This window comes from Selaginella moellendorffii, unplaced genomic scaffold (genome assembly GCF_000143415.4).
Source record: "Selaginella moellendorffii unplaced genomic scaffold, v1.0 SELMOscaffold_2, whole genome shotgun sequence".
NCBI classification, from domain to species: domain Eukaryota; kingdom Viridiplantae; phylum Streptophyta; class Lycopodiopsida; order Selaginellales; family Selaginellaceae; genus Selaginella; species Selaginella moellendorffii.
The window spans coordinates 799557-812618 of NW_003314263.1; the positions used below are offsets into that span (position 1 = coordinate 799557).

General features: G+C 51.2%; 5 protein-coding genes across 7 annotated transcripts; 3 read left to right on the forward strand and 2 right to left on the reverse strand.

The window, feature by feature from the left end:
* Positions 1–478: 478 nt before the first annotated feature.
* LOC9661812 (NADH dehydrogenase [ubiquinone] flavoprotein 2, mitochondrial) lies at positions 479–1989 on the reverse strand. The gene is made up of 10 exons (XM_002962767.2): positions 1855–1989; positions 1742–1783; positions 1595–1660; positions 1418–1534; positions 1288–1365; positions 1132–1237; positions 1030–1076; positions 892–969; positions 771–836; positions 479–711 (listed from the first exon to the last, which is right to left on the reverse strand). Exons 1-10 carry the CDS (start codon positions 1909–1911, stop codon positions 604–606), a joined length of 765 nt encoding a protein of 254 aa, XP_002962813.1. The 5' UTR covers positions 1912–1989; the 3' UTR covers positions 479–603.
* Positions 1990–2020: 31 nt separating this feature from the next.
* LOC9661813 (glutathione reductase, chloroplastic/mitochondrial) lies at positions 2021–4935 on the forward strand. 3 transcript variants are annotated; one of them, XM_024659388.1, is made up of 13 exons: positions 2021–2306; positions 2406–2631; positions 2743–3024; positions 3074–3247; positions 3299–3352; positions 3412–3560; positions 3613–3676; positions 3729–3899; positions 3959–4090; positions 4143–4404; positions 4463–4570; positions 4627–4838; positions 4904–4935. In XM_024659388.1, the coding sequence occupies exons 1-10, from the start codon at positions 2026–2028 to the stop codon at positions 4176–4178; spliced, it is 1569 nt and encodes a 522-aa protein (XP_024515156.1). In that variant the 5' UTR covers positions 2021–2025; the 3' UTR covers positions 4179–4404; positions 4463–4570; positions 4627–4838; positions 4904–4935. The 3 variants fall into 3 exon arrangements, with proteins under 3 accessions (XP_024515156.1, XP_024515163.1, XP_002962386.2); XM_024659395.1 differs by having other exon boundaries at positions 4627–4676; positions 4773–4935; XM_002962340.2 differs by having other exon boundaries at positions 4627–4935.
* A 1264-nt stretch (positions 4936–6199) lies between these two features.
* LOC9660750 (nuclear transcription factor Y subunit A-7) lies at positions 6200–7300 on the forward strand. Its single transcript, XM_024659405.1, has 4 exons — positions 6200–6288; positions 6335–6424; positions 6492–6659; positions 6740–7300. Exons 2-4 carry the CDS (start codon positions 6392–6394, stop codon positions 7094–7096), a joined length of 558 nt encoding a protein of 185 aa, XP_024515173.1. The 5' UTR covers positions 6200–6288; positions 6335–6391; the 3' UTR covers positions 7097–7300.
* Positions 7301–7524: 224 nt separating this feature from the next.
* LOC112341426 (G-type lectin S-receptor-like serine/threonine-protein kinase At1g34300) lies at positions 7525–10440 on the reverse strand. The gene has a single exon (XM_024661501.1). The coding sequence runs from the start codon at positions 10317–10319 to the stop codon at positions 7629–7631; it is 2691 nt and encodes an 896-aa protein (XP_024517269.1). The 5' UTR covers positions 10320–10440; the 3' UTR covers positions 7525–7628.
* A 43-nt stretch (positions 10441–10483) lies between these two features.
* On the forward strand, positions 10484–11972 carry LOC9661814 (tRNA pseudouridine synthase A 1). Its single transcript, XM_024661509.1, has 6 exons — positions 10484–10657; positions 10736–10805; positions 10865–11004; positions 11065–11427; positions 11486–11548; positions 11609–11972. Exons 1-6 carry the CDS (start codon positions 10508–10510, stop codon positions 11798–11800), a joined length of 978 nt encoding a protein of 325 aa, XP_024517277.1. The 5' UTR covers positions 10484–10507; the 3' UTR covers positions 11801–11972.
* Positions 11973–13062: the final 1090 nt, after the last annotated feature.

The following is a 13062-nucleotide window of genomic DNA, read 5'->3' on the forward strand; positions in this document are numbered from 1 at the left end:
ATTGTGTTGCAACTAATTCATACTAAAGATGAGGTCAAAAGCTTGACTTGGTGGCAACAGGTTGAGCAATAGAAGATAAACTCAAATTTATATCAACTAATACAAAGAGAATAATATGAGACTTTTTGTTATAAAAACAAGCTTGGAAAATAAACATTAAACAAACTGGTGCCAAGTATCACCCCTTAATGATACTCTTGAAAAAAATATAAAAGGGTCATTGACTTATTCGTGCAAAATCCCTCTATTATTCGTGTGACTTTTCGTTTTCTAGACGCATCTCAGTATCTAAATCTTCCATTGCAACAACACCAACAGAATGTTATTGACGCTAAAGTGTTTACCCAGAAAATGAAAGTTGCTAATCTAGAAAATGACAACAACACTGATAAATGTGACTAACTTCATCACACGCCCAACAGTAAACATCACAGCCACGACCATAGCCATACACTTCAACCTCACAATAGCTTAATAATAATTCCAATTTGCAAAATTCTTGAGCTTATTGGGCATGAAATTTTTTGTCATACAAGTTTAGACAAGTTACATGTAGATTATGATGAATGTCTGTAGCGAATTATTTTTTTTTAAGGATGCCCACTAGACAGCGTCCAAGTCTCTGCAAGGAGGTGGCTTGGGATCTGACAGCAGTGTCGTGTTTCCTCCTGCTGGTCCACATTTTATTCTCGTAGGATTTTGCGTGCCAACCTTCACAGTGAAAGGTCAGCCTATTTTTCACGAAAGAAACGAGGAAAGTTTGAGCTTACCGGTGGTTTTTCTCCTTTTCTCAGCATCTCGACGATCTCGACAACACGCTTAGGCGTCAAGTCCTCCTGTTGTTTGTGAAATCAGTAAAGCAGTGACTATAGAGGTTTTGATGAATCTTACGTAATAGTTGTAACTATATCCCTCCGATCCATTGGTATAATCGGAGACCACGACCATGGGAGCATTTACGCAGCAGCCCTGCCATATCACTTCCATTGGTGAGTGAAACAAACTAATATGAAGAGACTCCAACATTACCATGCATTCCATTTCGCCGACTGAAAACATCCCGTCCTTGGTCACCTCTGCAAGGAAACTGTGAGTATGGATTCCCAAAAGGAATAAATCGTCATCCATCACCATTGCGTTTTACGCCCAGGTGCTTGAGAAGTGCCGCCTCGATGTCTCGAGAGCCACGAATCATGCACGGTGTAGTTCCACAGACTTGTATGTGGTATTTTCCCACCTGTAAAGCTCATGAAAACCCAGAACCACGCACAAAAATTCCATTTTTACCTTCGTCCTGTTGAACATGGAGTAGAATGTTGCAACTTCGTAGACCCGGATGCTGGGAACTCCAATGATCTCAGCAATCTGTTTCGACAGTTCTAATGGAAACCAAAGAGAAAAAAAAGAAGAACTCTACCTTGTTCATCGCTGAAACTGGAAGCCAGCCTCCGTGCTGCTGCTGAGCGAGATCCAGCAGTGGAATCACCGCGGACTGCTTATAGTTAAGTGGATAGTGAGACATGATTTCTTTTGCCTAGGAGGAAGAAAAAAATTCGTCATCCCAAGCTTAGATACGATGAAAGATCTTCCATACCTTGTCCATGTTTGCTTTCGTAAACTCAAATGGCGTGTTTTCATTGTTGTCTTGGCTGTTTATATGCTGATAGAGAAAACAAGGACGAAGCAAAGGAAAGAAGAAAGTAACTTAGCAGTGAGAAGCAGGAAGAATAGACAGACTTACAAGATTTAAAGCAGTGGAATAGAGCCTAGCATCCCGAAAACCCTGTCGTTTCAAGGATTTCGTGAGAAAAATCTCCCAGGGCTTGAAATCGCGAGGAGATTCTCGATGCGTACCTGGAGGAGCGCGCGTGGACGAATCGATGAGGGCAAAATTCTTCGCAACGCCTGCATTGCTCCAGGCAATCGAGCTCCAAAACTGCCCTAGACTCTCCCGTTATTCCAATTATAAAGGATTGGCCCAAAGCCCTAAAACCCTGTTTCTATTTCTAGGGCTCTCCCATGGCAATGGTGAGAATTGCTCCATTTTGCTCGAGGAGCGGCAGCTCCGCCTGGATTTCGCGCTGGGAATCGCCAGCGCCGCGGCGCAGCAGCAGCATTCGGTTCGCCATCCGAGCAATGGCGGCATCGGCATCGCACGAATTCGACTACGACTTGATCACTATTGGCGCTGGAAGTGGCGGCGTGCGAGCGTCGCGATTCGCTGCCAATTTCGGTGCGCGAGTGGCCGTCGTCGAGCTTCCATTCGCTACAATCTCGTCGGACGAGGCAGGCGGCGTCGGTGGCACGTAAGTTTTCTATTTTTTCTTTCTCGTGTGTGTGGATTTGAGCTCCGGAAACCAGCTTTTTGTGTTGCTCCTTTTGATCTTGCCTGCATTTCCTTGCAGCTGTGTTCTCCGAGGCTGCGTTCCCAAAAAGCTGCTGGTTTATGGATCCAGCTTCGCCCATGAGTTCGATGAGAGCAAAGGATTTGGATGGTCGTATGATTCGCCACCAAGGCACGACTGGAAGACACTGATGAAGAACAAGAACACGGAGCTCCAGCGCCTTATCGGAGTCTACAAATCGATCTTAAGCTCGGCCGGTGTCACGCTCGTGGAAGGCCGTGGAAAGGTTCTTCCTTTAACCTCCTAAGTATGCTTTTCTTGTTTTCCTTGCTTCTTGTCAAAGCTAAAAGCTTGTGTTCTCTCTCTCTTTTTGTTCTTGTCCCCGATTTCTTTTCAGATTCTCGACGCTCATACTGTTCAAGTCAGCGGCAAAGAGAAGTACACTGCAAAATACATACTAGTGGCAGTGGGTGGACGTTCCACGGTTCCCGACATTCCTGGCAAGGAATTCGTCATCACATCGGACCACGCGCTGGATTTGCCTGCAAGGCCAGAAAAGATATGCATTGTTGGTGCTGGCTACATTGCACTGGAATTCGCCAGCATTTTTAACGGGTTCGGCAGCGAAGTCCATGTCTTTCTACGTGGTCCTAAGGTTCTCCGTGGATTCGATGACGAGGTAACCGTGCTCTTCCCGCTGCACTGGCGTACTAGATATTGTGATGCAGATCCGGGATTTCGTGGCCGATCAGATGGCAGCGAAAGGAGTGAAGTTCCACTTTGAGGAGTCACCGGAAGCTGTAGAAAAGTGTCCGGACGGTTCGCTCCTTCTGAGAACCAACAAAAGTACGGAGAAGACAAAATGTGTGATGTTTGCAACGGGGCGTGCTCCCAATACGAAGGTCTGTACAACTTTCCCGCGAGCGCTGGCTAACAAGTTTTCGTGTGCGCAGAACCTGGGACTCGAAGACATCGGGGTCCGTCTCGGAAAGAATGGAGCCATCATGGTATAGCTTCAACTCGCTTGTTTTCTTGCCTATCCTTTTCTTTGCTGGTTTGTCGACAGGTAGACGAGTACTCAAAGTCAAATGTGGACTCGATTTGGGCCGTGGGGGATGTAACCAACAGAACGAACTTGACGCCTGTGGCTCTGATGGAGGGCATGGCATTTTCCAAGACGGTGTTTGGTGATCGTCCTACAAAGCCTGACTACAAGTAAGTGTCGAGCTCGTTTTGGCTGCTAGCTGATGCAGTTTGGCTGTCACAGCAACATTCCGTCCGCAGTCTTCACACAGCCTCCTATTGGGACAGTTGGTCTTACGGAAGAACAGGTGATGCTGGCTGTTTCACGGACACGGCTTTTGGAACTTTTTGACAATGCAGGCTATCAAGGAATTGAGAAATATCGATGTGTACACATCCTCGTTTCGTCCAATGAAGGCAACGCTCTCCGGTCTTAGCGACCGAACCTTTATCAAAATGATCGTGGATTGCGCTACCGGCAAAGTTGTAGGAGTGCATATGTGTGGAGAGGATGCCGGGGAGATTTTGCAGGTTGAAGTATAAGTTGCTCGATGCGTCTGAGGCTAAGATATCCTTTTTCTCTTTTGGAGGGGGTTGGAATCGCGGTGAAAGCAGGCTTGACAAAGGATCACTTCGACGCTACCGTTGGAATCCATCCGACTTCTGCCGAAGAAATTGTTACAATGAGATCACCAACAAGGAAGATCCGTGAGGATGCCGAGGTATGTTCTCAGAGACTCTCGTCTTGAATAATCTCAAACTCTTTTCGATCAGGTGAAAGACAGAGACCAGACGACAGCTAGTGGATAGATTGCTCTACACTTCTCGGGTAAATGTAGAGCAATCCTTTCCACCTCGGTGGTTTTCTTTTTTTCTTTTTTGCTTTTACGAAGAGATTTTTGCGATAAATGCTTCCATGTCTGGAAACAGCTGCTTTGTTTGTCGACGAGACAAGAGACACCGCATGACGTTTTGTTTTTGTCAGAGCTTGCACAAGCGAACGAGCGCTTTTTATTGACAATCCTGGATCGGATCGGTATGTTCTACTTGTATCGCTCCTTGTGGATCTCTCTCACCTGATTACTGACTTGCAGATTCTCGTGTGGATCGATCAAAAGTTCCTTGTAAGATAAAACTCAATTTTTTTTCTTTTCGCTCGTGAGTTCCTCGATTAAGGAGGATGCCATGGATGAGAAATTGAGGTAAAACCAAAACTAGACAGCTGGTTTGTCATGGTAAGCTGACGACGATCCTGCAGGGCAATAAACATCTCGCGTTCGCAGTGGCCTTTGTTTTCATTCCCGACTGGTTCGTTTACAGAGTTTGTCCGTGTGTCTCTCATATAAGAACTCTCTTCATCTACACACGCGGTACGTAAGCTTTCTAACTCCACTTGTCTTTCAGGGATCTTCGGAAAGCTCCCGCAGCGGTGATCGATGGTGTCAAACGAGTTTGCAATCGCCCAAAAAAGTGAGCTTTTTTTTGCTTGTCGATGCCCACCTAGTGATCTTTCGTTGTCACTCGCGACACCATAGTTTAATCCAGGCAAATAACGTATCGACGCAAACACACACTGGCGTCAATCGACACGATCGCGCGAAAATGATCCAAAGCTCTTGGTATGCTTGTCACGAGGGATATGCGGTGGGATATCCCTCCCCTCAGATTCGCCGCACGCGGCGGCATCAGCGGCAAACACGTGGCGCGCACGCGGTGGCTGACGTGGCGGTGCCCACGCCCCCTTGCAGGTCCACCGGCTGGAACCGGTTGGCGGGACAAAACCCTGGGGTGAAAAACCAAACTTCTTACCCGCTGGGTAACAAATTCCACCCCAATGTTGACGCCATAGCCGGGTCTGCGAGGAAGCGATTTCCAAAATTTGGCAAGTGTGGGGGCGATCTCTTGGCATATTTGGAAGCTCGCGAGGAGCATTGGCGAGGGCTAGATCGTCGCGGCGGGGGCGAAGAAATCGCGAGCGCTAGCGATTTGGCGGGGGCGCTGCTACTATGGAGGAGGATTCTTTTCGTTTCCAGGGCTGGGGGATGGCGACGGCGATGGCGATCACAAGGCGCGATTTCTTCGTCAAGCTCAAGCAGCGGCAGCATTCGAGGTTGAAGTAGGGGAGCTCACAATCTTTGGCTCTTTGTTCTTCTTCTTGGATCTTTTCTCTATCTCCCAATCTCTCCCTCTCTTTCTCTCTCTCCCTCCCTCTCCCTCTCTCACTGCCTGGTTCGCTCGTCGCCTGTCGACGCTCAAGCACAGCGGTGAGTCGGGTTCTTTGATTCTCATTCTTGCGGATTTGGTGCTCATTCCTCTCGAAATTTCGCTCTCCAGAGATGCAATCAGGGGATTCGGATGGGCAATTAGCAGCCGCCGCCGCCGCCGCCGCCGCTGCTGGATCGTCGTCCGCGCCTGGAGTTCCATGGTGGGGTGGAGTCTGCCATCTCCCACAGCAGCCTTCTGCAGCTCCCGATAAGCAAGTGGTAGCGTCTGCCGCGCACAATTCCACCACAGGTGTGTGTCGAATTCTTCCTTCCGGTGTGGAATTCTCTCTTCTTCTTTTCCTTCTTTCTTTTGCTCGTTCTTGCTTGCGTTAATCTTTTTGTCCTAACCATGGTTTCATGTTTGAAGCTTTCTAGTTTTAGAGTTAAGAGAGCTCGTGTACTGATGCTGAATGCATCGCAAGGTTTTGCAGCAGTTCTTCTTGCAGTATGTACTTTAGGACTAAGATCTTTGTTCCTTTTCTTTTGAAGTTGCTCCTCGATTGCTGTTCTAAACTTTGTTTTTTGGGTGTTCCTCCTGGTTTCTTGCCTTCGTTTCTTATACAGGCTATGATGAGAATGGTGGCGATGAGCCGCAGCACCAGCAGGCGCAGCAGAATCCAGCACTGGCCGGGCTTCCACCGCCTCCTGGCGAATATGTAAGTTGCTTTACGTCTCCTATATATCTAGTGTTTAAACTTGTAGAACTGGTTTTCATAGGTGCAAGCCGCGTATCCATATTCGGACCCCTTCTTTGGTGGCATGATGGCGGCGGCGTATGCAGGCCAGGGCTTAGTAAGCTATAGAACTGTGGATTTGTTGGATCCAAGGTTGAGATTTTAATGGTTTGTTTGTTTCGCAGGTCCAACCTCATGTGCTTGGACTCCAGCAAGCTCGCATGCCACTTCCAACGGAAATTCTCGAAGAAGAGCCGGTTTATGTCAATGCGAAGCAGTATCACGGCATCCTTCGCCGCAGGCAAAGCCGAGCGAAAGCCGAGTCGGAGAACAGACTGATCAAAACTCGCAAGGTCGGCAATCTTAGAAAAGCTCTTTGTTTCGTTTTTGCTTTTTCTTTTTTTTCTGATCAAACTTTGGAAACTTTGAACAGCCTTACCTACACGAATCCCGGCATCTCCACGCCTTACGGAGAGCTCGAGGCTGTGGGGGCAGATTTCTCAACAAAAAGACCAACAAAGACAACGAGACCGAGACAACGACGACAAACGTGACATCTAACACTTCCACCGGCAGCCGCAACCGCAACACCACCAACATCAACGCTCCCAGCAATCGATCTGAGAGCTTATCATCAGGAAACCTGGAAGCGAGTAACCCCTACCACCACGTAATGGCATTCTCGAACGGCCACCATAGCTTGCAACAGGACTCGCAGCTGTTCCACGCTTCGGCATTCCATCCCATCTCCGGCGATGAAGGAGTCCAAGCAGTGGCAGCAATGCAATGAGAAGAGATCCATCCAACTTTCGAGAAGTTCGACGAAGACTGTCTCTGAGCTGAGCTAAGAAGAAGGAAAAAAGAAAGAAAAAAAAAAGAAATGAGTGTCAAGTTCTAGGAAAACGTAGAGAAGAGAGGAGGAGTTTAGTTTGATCCTTTTGTTGTGGCGTGTATAGATTATTGACGCAAGCACAACACGATGGTGATTATTTTATGCTGTGTTTGCGATTCCACTTGGCAGCCAGAAACTTTGTCTAGTTTTTGGTACGGACGCTCGCTTCTACGGCGCTTCGTCTTCCTAGGTCAGAGTCAAAAATATCCATCTAGTATTTCATAACATATATTTCTATTTTCTTGAAATTGTTTTCCAAAATTCATGTTTTAAAATGAATAAATTATTTCAAAACCTTTATGTATGACGTGTAAGAATACGGGATAAAAAAGAAATTCCTCTGCACGTTTTTTTCCAATTCCCAAAACAATGCACCTTTATCTTACAAATCCGTATTGGAACAAAGTTCCTCTCAAGTTTCCGTCAAGTTTCATCTCCCAATCAACGAATGCGGAGCAGACGAAGTCCCGGACGACTGCGAGGAGATCGAGAACGCAGTGGAGGAGGAGGCGGCGGTCGCGCTGCCAGACGAGGAGGCGGAGGAATCCATCGCCACCTTGGGTGGCGGCGGAAGCAGCACCGCCAAATTCCCCTCCAGCATTTGCACCACCTTGCTCATTACCGGCCTCGCACTGGCCACGTCCTGTATACACCAAAACGCCACCTTCACCACCCTCTCCAGCTGCACACCGTCAACATCCGCACGGTACATCCGCTCGTCCACCGCGCCCTCGAGCCGCCCGGCCTCGAGCTCCCTGTAAAGGTACGCGGGGTACCGCTGCATGCCGCGCGGTACCGCGCGGCACGTGTCGAAGTTGCGGCGCCCGCCCACCAGCTCCAGCAGCACCATGCCGTAGCTGTACACGTCCGACTTGGCGGTAATGGGCATATTCGCCAGCCACTCCGGCGCCATGTAGCCACGTGTCCCGCGCACAGTGGTCAGGTTGCGTGCGTTGCCCTCGTCGATGAGCCGCGCCAGGCCAAAGTCCGAGACCTTGGGTGCGAAGCTATCGTCCAGGAGGATATTCTCTGGCTTGAGGTCGCAGTGGACGATTGGCTCGCGGCATTCCTCGTGGAGATAGGCGAGAGCCCTAGCGGTGCCCAGCGCGATCTTGAATCGCGTCGGCCAGTCCAGCGATGGCCGCGCTTCCTGGTAAGAATCGTCCTCATCTTCGCCGGGTGCGAGTGGTCTTGACGATGTCGATAAGCTGGTGGATGCAGTGGCGGTGGATCTTGCCTTCTGGGCGCCAGATCGTGAGAGATTGCTGGATCGCGACGGCAATGCTGCTTCCTGGCCTCCAGACTTCGAAATATCGCTGGATCGCAACGAGAATGGCCGCGACGCGTCGCTGGATTGCCAGGATCTATCTTGGCCCCATTCCAGGTCGTGGTCGTGGTGGAAGAGGAAGCGATCCAGCGATCCATTGGGCAGGAACTCGTAGACGAGCAATCGCGTCGCGGCTCCCTCGGCGCAAAATCCCACCAGGCGCATCAGATTCATGTGGTGCGTGCTCCCGATCGTCGCTACCTCGGTACGAAACTCCTTCTCCCCCTGGAAAATCCCCTCGAGCTTCTTCACGGCTATGGCGGTCTTGCTCACAGGGAGCGCGAGGGATCCCTTGTACACGGGGCCAAATCCTCCCTCGCCAATCCTCGTCTGGAAGTTATACGTCGCGTTCTGGAGCTCCTTGTACGTGAATCTCATCGGCGCGCCAGAGGCATAGTCCAGGATGGCGTGCCGCGCGGCTTCCTGGACCCGTCTCGAGTACCGCCGGCGGTACACCGCCCATCCCACCGCCAGCTCCGCCAGCACCAGCGCCGCCACTGTGACGCCCACGGCAATGCCGATTGCCCGCCCCTGATTCGACGATCGCGGCTCTGACGAGACCGATGTGGGTGGAGAATTCGCGGCCGAGGTACACACCTTGAGGAAGGCGGTGGATTGGATCGAGGGGGACGAGTAGCCGCTCATGGACGTCGATCGAAACTGGACACAGTGGCCGGATCCATCGTTTGGGACGAGGCAGCCAAAGCAGCTGGAATCGCCGCGGCAATTGCTCGTGCACTGCTCGCTGTTGCTGTTCGATGTCACGGTGGATCCACTGTCGAGCCAAGCGGTGGAGTTCGTCGCGATCAGCTGGTTGCTCTCGGTGGCACAATCGCTGGCCACATTCCCGGTGTTGGTGCATCCAGCGTTACGCCGGCTGGGATCCACGAAGCCCAGCCCAGTCGGGCAGTCGCATACCGTGCGGTATGCCACCGGTGCCTGGGACGGTACCGCGCGGTACGAGCATATGCCGTAGTTGCCACAGTAGTTGTACACCTGGCACTGGTCAGACACCGCCTGCCACCGCGCGGACCATACCGCCTCGATTAGAGTGTACAGCCGGAGGTTGCCATCGTCGTCGAGCGTGAGGCGGCGGCTTTGCCCTGGCCCATAATCCTCCGGGAAGAACTGGCGCACTGTGGAGGTGGCGTTGAGATTGAGCACGCCATTGACATCCACCACCGCATTCGTGGGAATCGAGGAATTTCCACTCCCATCGGTGTCGCTGCTCCAGTACTGCGCGCTTCTCCAGCGAAGCGTGAGATTGCCCGATTGATCCATGGTGAGGGTGTAGCCGCCGGCGCGCGAGGTGAGATTGCGGCCCCTGGGGAGGAATTGGCCGGGGAGGAGCGTGCTGCTGGGATGATCGAAGCTGCTCCACACGACCTGGCCGCTGGAGTTCCGGAGCGCGAGATTACCTGATTCTTGGAGCTGCCCGGACGAAGCCCCAGTGGCGCCGCTCGTCCACGATGTGGTGCTGGCGCCGTCGCGCACCGCCAGGGATCCATCGCTGGAGAGCTGGAGGATTGCGCCGGCGCGTGACGCCGGGGCGGCAGTGTCCCACACCAAGACTTGCTGCGAATCCGCGCGGTACCAAATCCCTAGCTCGAATTCCCCGGGGCTGCGCGGCGATGGCGCAAATCCGAGGGAGAAGCTGCCGCTGGAGATCGATGCTGCCGCGCCCGCGGTGGCGATCGTTTGCCCTGACGCGAATTGGTCCTGCGCGAGAGAGGAGGGGAGAGAACAAGAGATCCAGAGTATGGCTATGGCGGAGGAGAGGAGAGCATCCACCATTCTTTCTTCCTCCTCGTGCTCTCACTCGAATTCCATGAGTGGTGATTAGGCTATTGTATGTAGCTTGTCGCGATACACATTCAAAGACTTTGGGCAGCAGCGCGTTTTTGTCTCATTTTTTTTCCGTTCGTTCACACCTTTGATTGATAAATGAAGGTTTAGGGCTTTTCGGGTTTTAGGGTTCTTCGATGCCGGGATGGAGGGCGCACTGCCCGGGGCGATTCCGTGGCCTGCGCCGTGGAAGCTTTGTATCGCTGGCTGGAGCAATCAACCGGCGATCGACGAATGCGCTCCATTTTCATCGATTTTGCGTCAGATGCCTGTGGACACACAACGAGGTCTGTCCGAGTGGGATGGCTTTAGTCCGATCTAGCACTGTCCGAATGCAAGCGAAGGAAGAGCTTTTTCTGTTTTAGGAGGGCGATTGGAAGCCCACGCGATTGAAATGGAGGATTGTGGTTTCGTATGACGGCACTCGTTTCTCTGGTAACACTTTTATCTCTCCTCGGTTGCTTGTCTCGCTGATCGAGAGGTTTGATCTCAAGGGTGGCAGTACCAGCCGGATTTTCCAACCGTCCAAGGATTGATCGAGGATGCACTGACAAAGCTAACGCGTTACACCCGAGAAGAGCTCCTCATGGCGGCCGCAAGTAGGACGGATGCTGGAGTTCACGCTCTGGGCCAGGTAAGTTCACCCTCTTCTTCTCTTCGATCTTTTACAACTACTTTCTCTATCTCTCTCCAGGTCGCGCATTTCCATTCTCCTGCTTGTATCGGCGACTTGAGCCGGATCCATCGGGGCCTAAACGGCACGCTTCCTCACGAGATTCGTGTTCGTGAAATCTCTCCAGCGAAATCTAGCTTTCACGCCCAGGCTTGTGCTCGGACAAAGAGGTACCAGTACAAACTTTTTGTGGCTCCGGTCATGGATCCACTCTTGCGCTTGTACGCTTACCACGTACCTGAGAGGCTCGACGTTGCTGCTATGGCGGAAGCTTGCGGCTACTTCGTTGGGAAGCACGACTTCTCGACGTTTAGCAACTCATCGACGCTCCGGCCCCTGCAAAATCCCGTTCGAGAGATCTTGCGTTTCGATCTGCTGGAGCAGGCAAGCGTGGTTTCGTTTGCTCAAGAATCGGCTTTTAATCTCTTCTCTCTTGTGGCAGGGTCCAGTTCTTTGCTTCGAAATCGAAGGCACGGGATTCTTCCACAAGCAAATAAGAAACATGGTTCGTTTTCTCTTCACTTTCTTCTTGGATCTCTCAAATTCCTTCGTGGAATTTCGTCAGGTGGGATTGATCGTTGCGATCGGCAAAGGAGAGCACGAGGCTCGAGTGATTCCAGAGCTCTTGGCTATGAAAGATCGCCAAAAACTAGCTAGAGTTTCTATCACTGCTCCCTCCCGAGGACTCACGCTTGTCTCCGTCCACTACGACCAAAGCGATCTTGACTTGCCGGAAAATCTACTGTGTAGAAAGTAAAACGAAGAATATGCTTCGAATTTTTTAAAGTTCTTGACAAGAAATCCCGGAGCTTGCATCACTCCCGCGCTCGGCATGCAAGGCGCCATTGAAGAGCGCCAGCATCGCAACCCAATTCACCCCTTCTCGATGCAGCCATGAAGTAGCGTCTGGCTGGAAGGTTGTTGGGGCTGATCGCGAGGATTGTTCTTCTTCTGGAATCGAAATCGACATCGCCCTCGACATCAGATGAATCGATCGCTACTCTCGACGAGCTTCCAGGGAAAGGAGAAGATGCTGACGAGCGAGACGAGCACTCCAGCGCTTCTAGCGGTGCAGAGGAGATCTTGACTGAGATTGACAAGGGTATTGGCTGGAGCGATCACATTGGCGGGGTGAGGATGGCGAGCACGATGCTGATCGTGGCGATGATCAGTGCCGCCGGCACCGATAATGGGAGAGCTGGATCGTAGATGACGACTGTGGTGAACGTCACAGCCAGGCCCACGAAACTAAAGGCCCATCATCAGCGGGAAGATGGGTGGTTGATCGCGCTGGGAGTGCGTGTATCTCGCGAATTCTGGAAGCAGCAGTAGATCTGGCATACAAATTCGAGGGAGGAGAGAAAAAAACTCGAGTGCAAACGAGAACTTCCGAAGTATCCTCGAAAAGAACTTGGCTGCTCCCTTTGTGTGCAATCCTCTACTACGTGCGGTGATCTCCATCAGACACAGAGATTCCTGTAGTTCTTACGTAGTGCATGTCGCCTATCTCTATCACAAACGAGCCAAGGTGTTAGATCCTCAGGGGGTTTCTGGAAAGATGCCGACTGGGCCACGGCCTGGAGCAGCTCGGCCAGCCGCCTAGCCGTATCTCTGCAGCTTCATTCCTGGGAACTGGTTGATCATTTATGGTACAGGATCAGTGGTGGCTTGTTCAACGAGACATCAGCTATCTACAAACATATTTCCGAATGGAAGATGTTCTTCTGAGACATTCAACTTGGGTGACGATGCGGCTGGGCGCTGGACCGCTTTCGGGGAGGGCTTTGTGTGACAGCCAAGCTTTGCTCGTCCTGCTCGGGACGATCGGACCTGAGAAAGGAAGAATATGCCGCAAAATGGCATTGCATCGAAGGTAGTTATTGTTTCGAAGAGAAAAGCTCCATATAACGCTGGCTTTCTAGATCGCAACCTAGGATCTCAAACTCTTGGAATTTTAGAAAGCATTTGCAGCGGACGAGGACAATACAAGACCGACTTCCTTTGTTTCTAAGATATGAT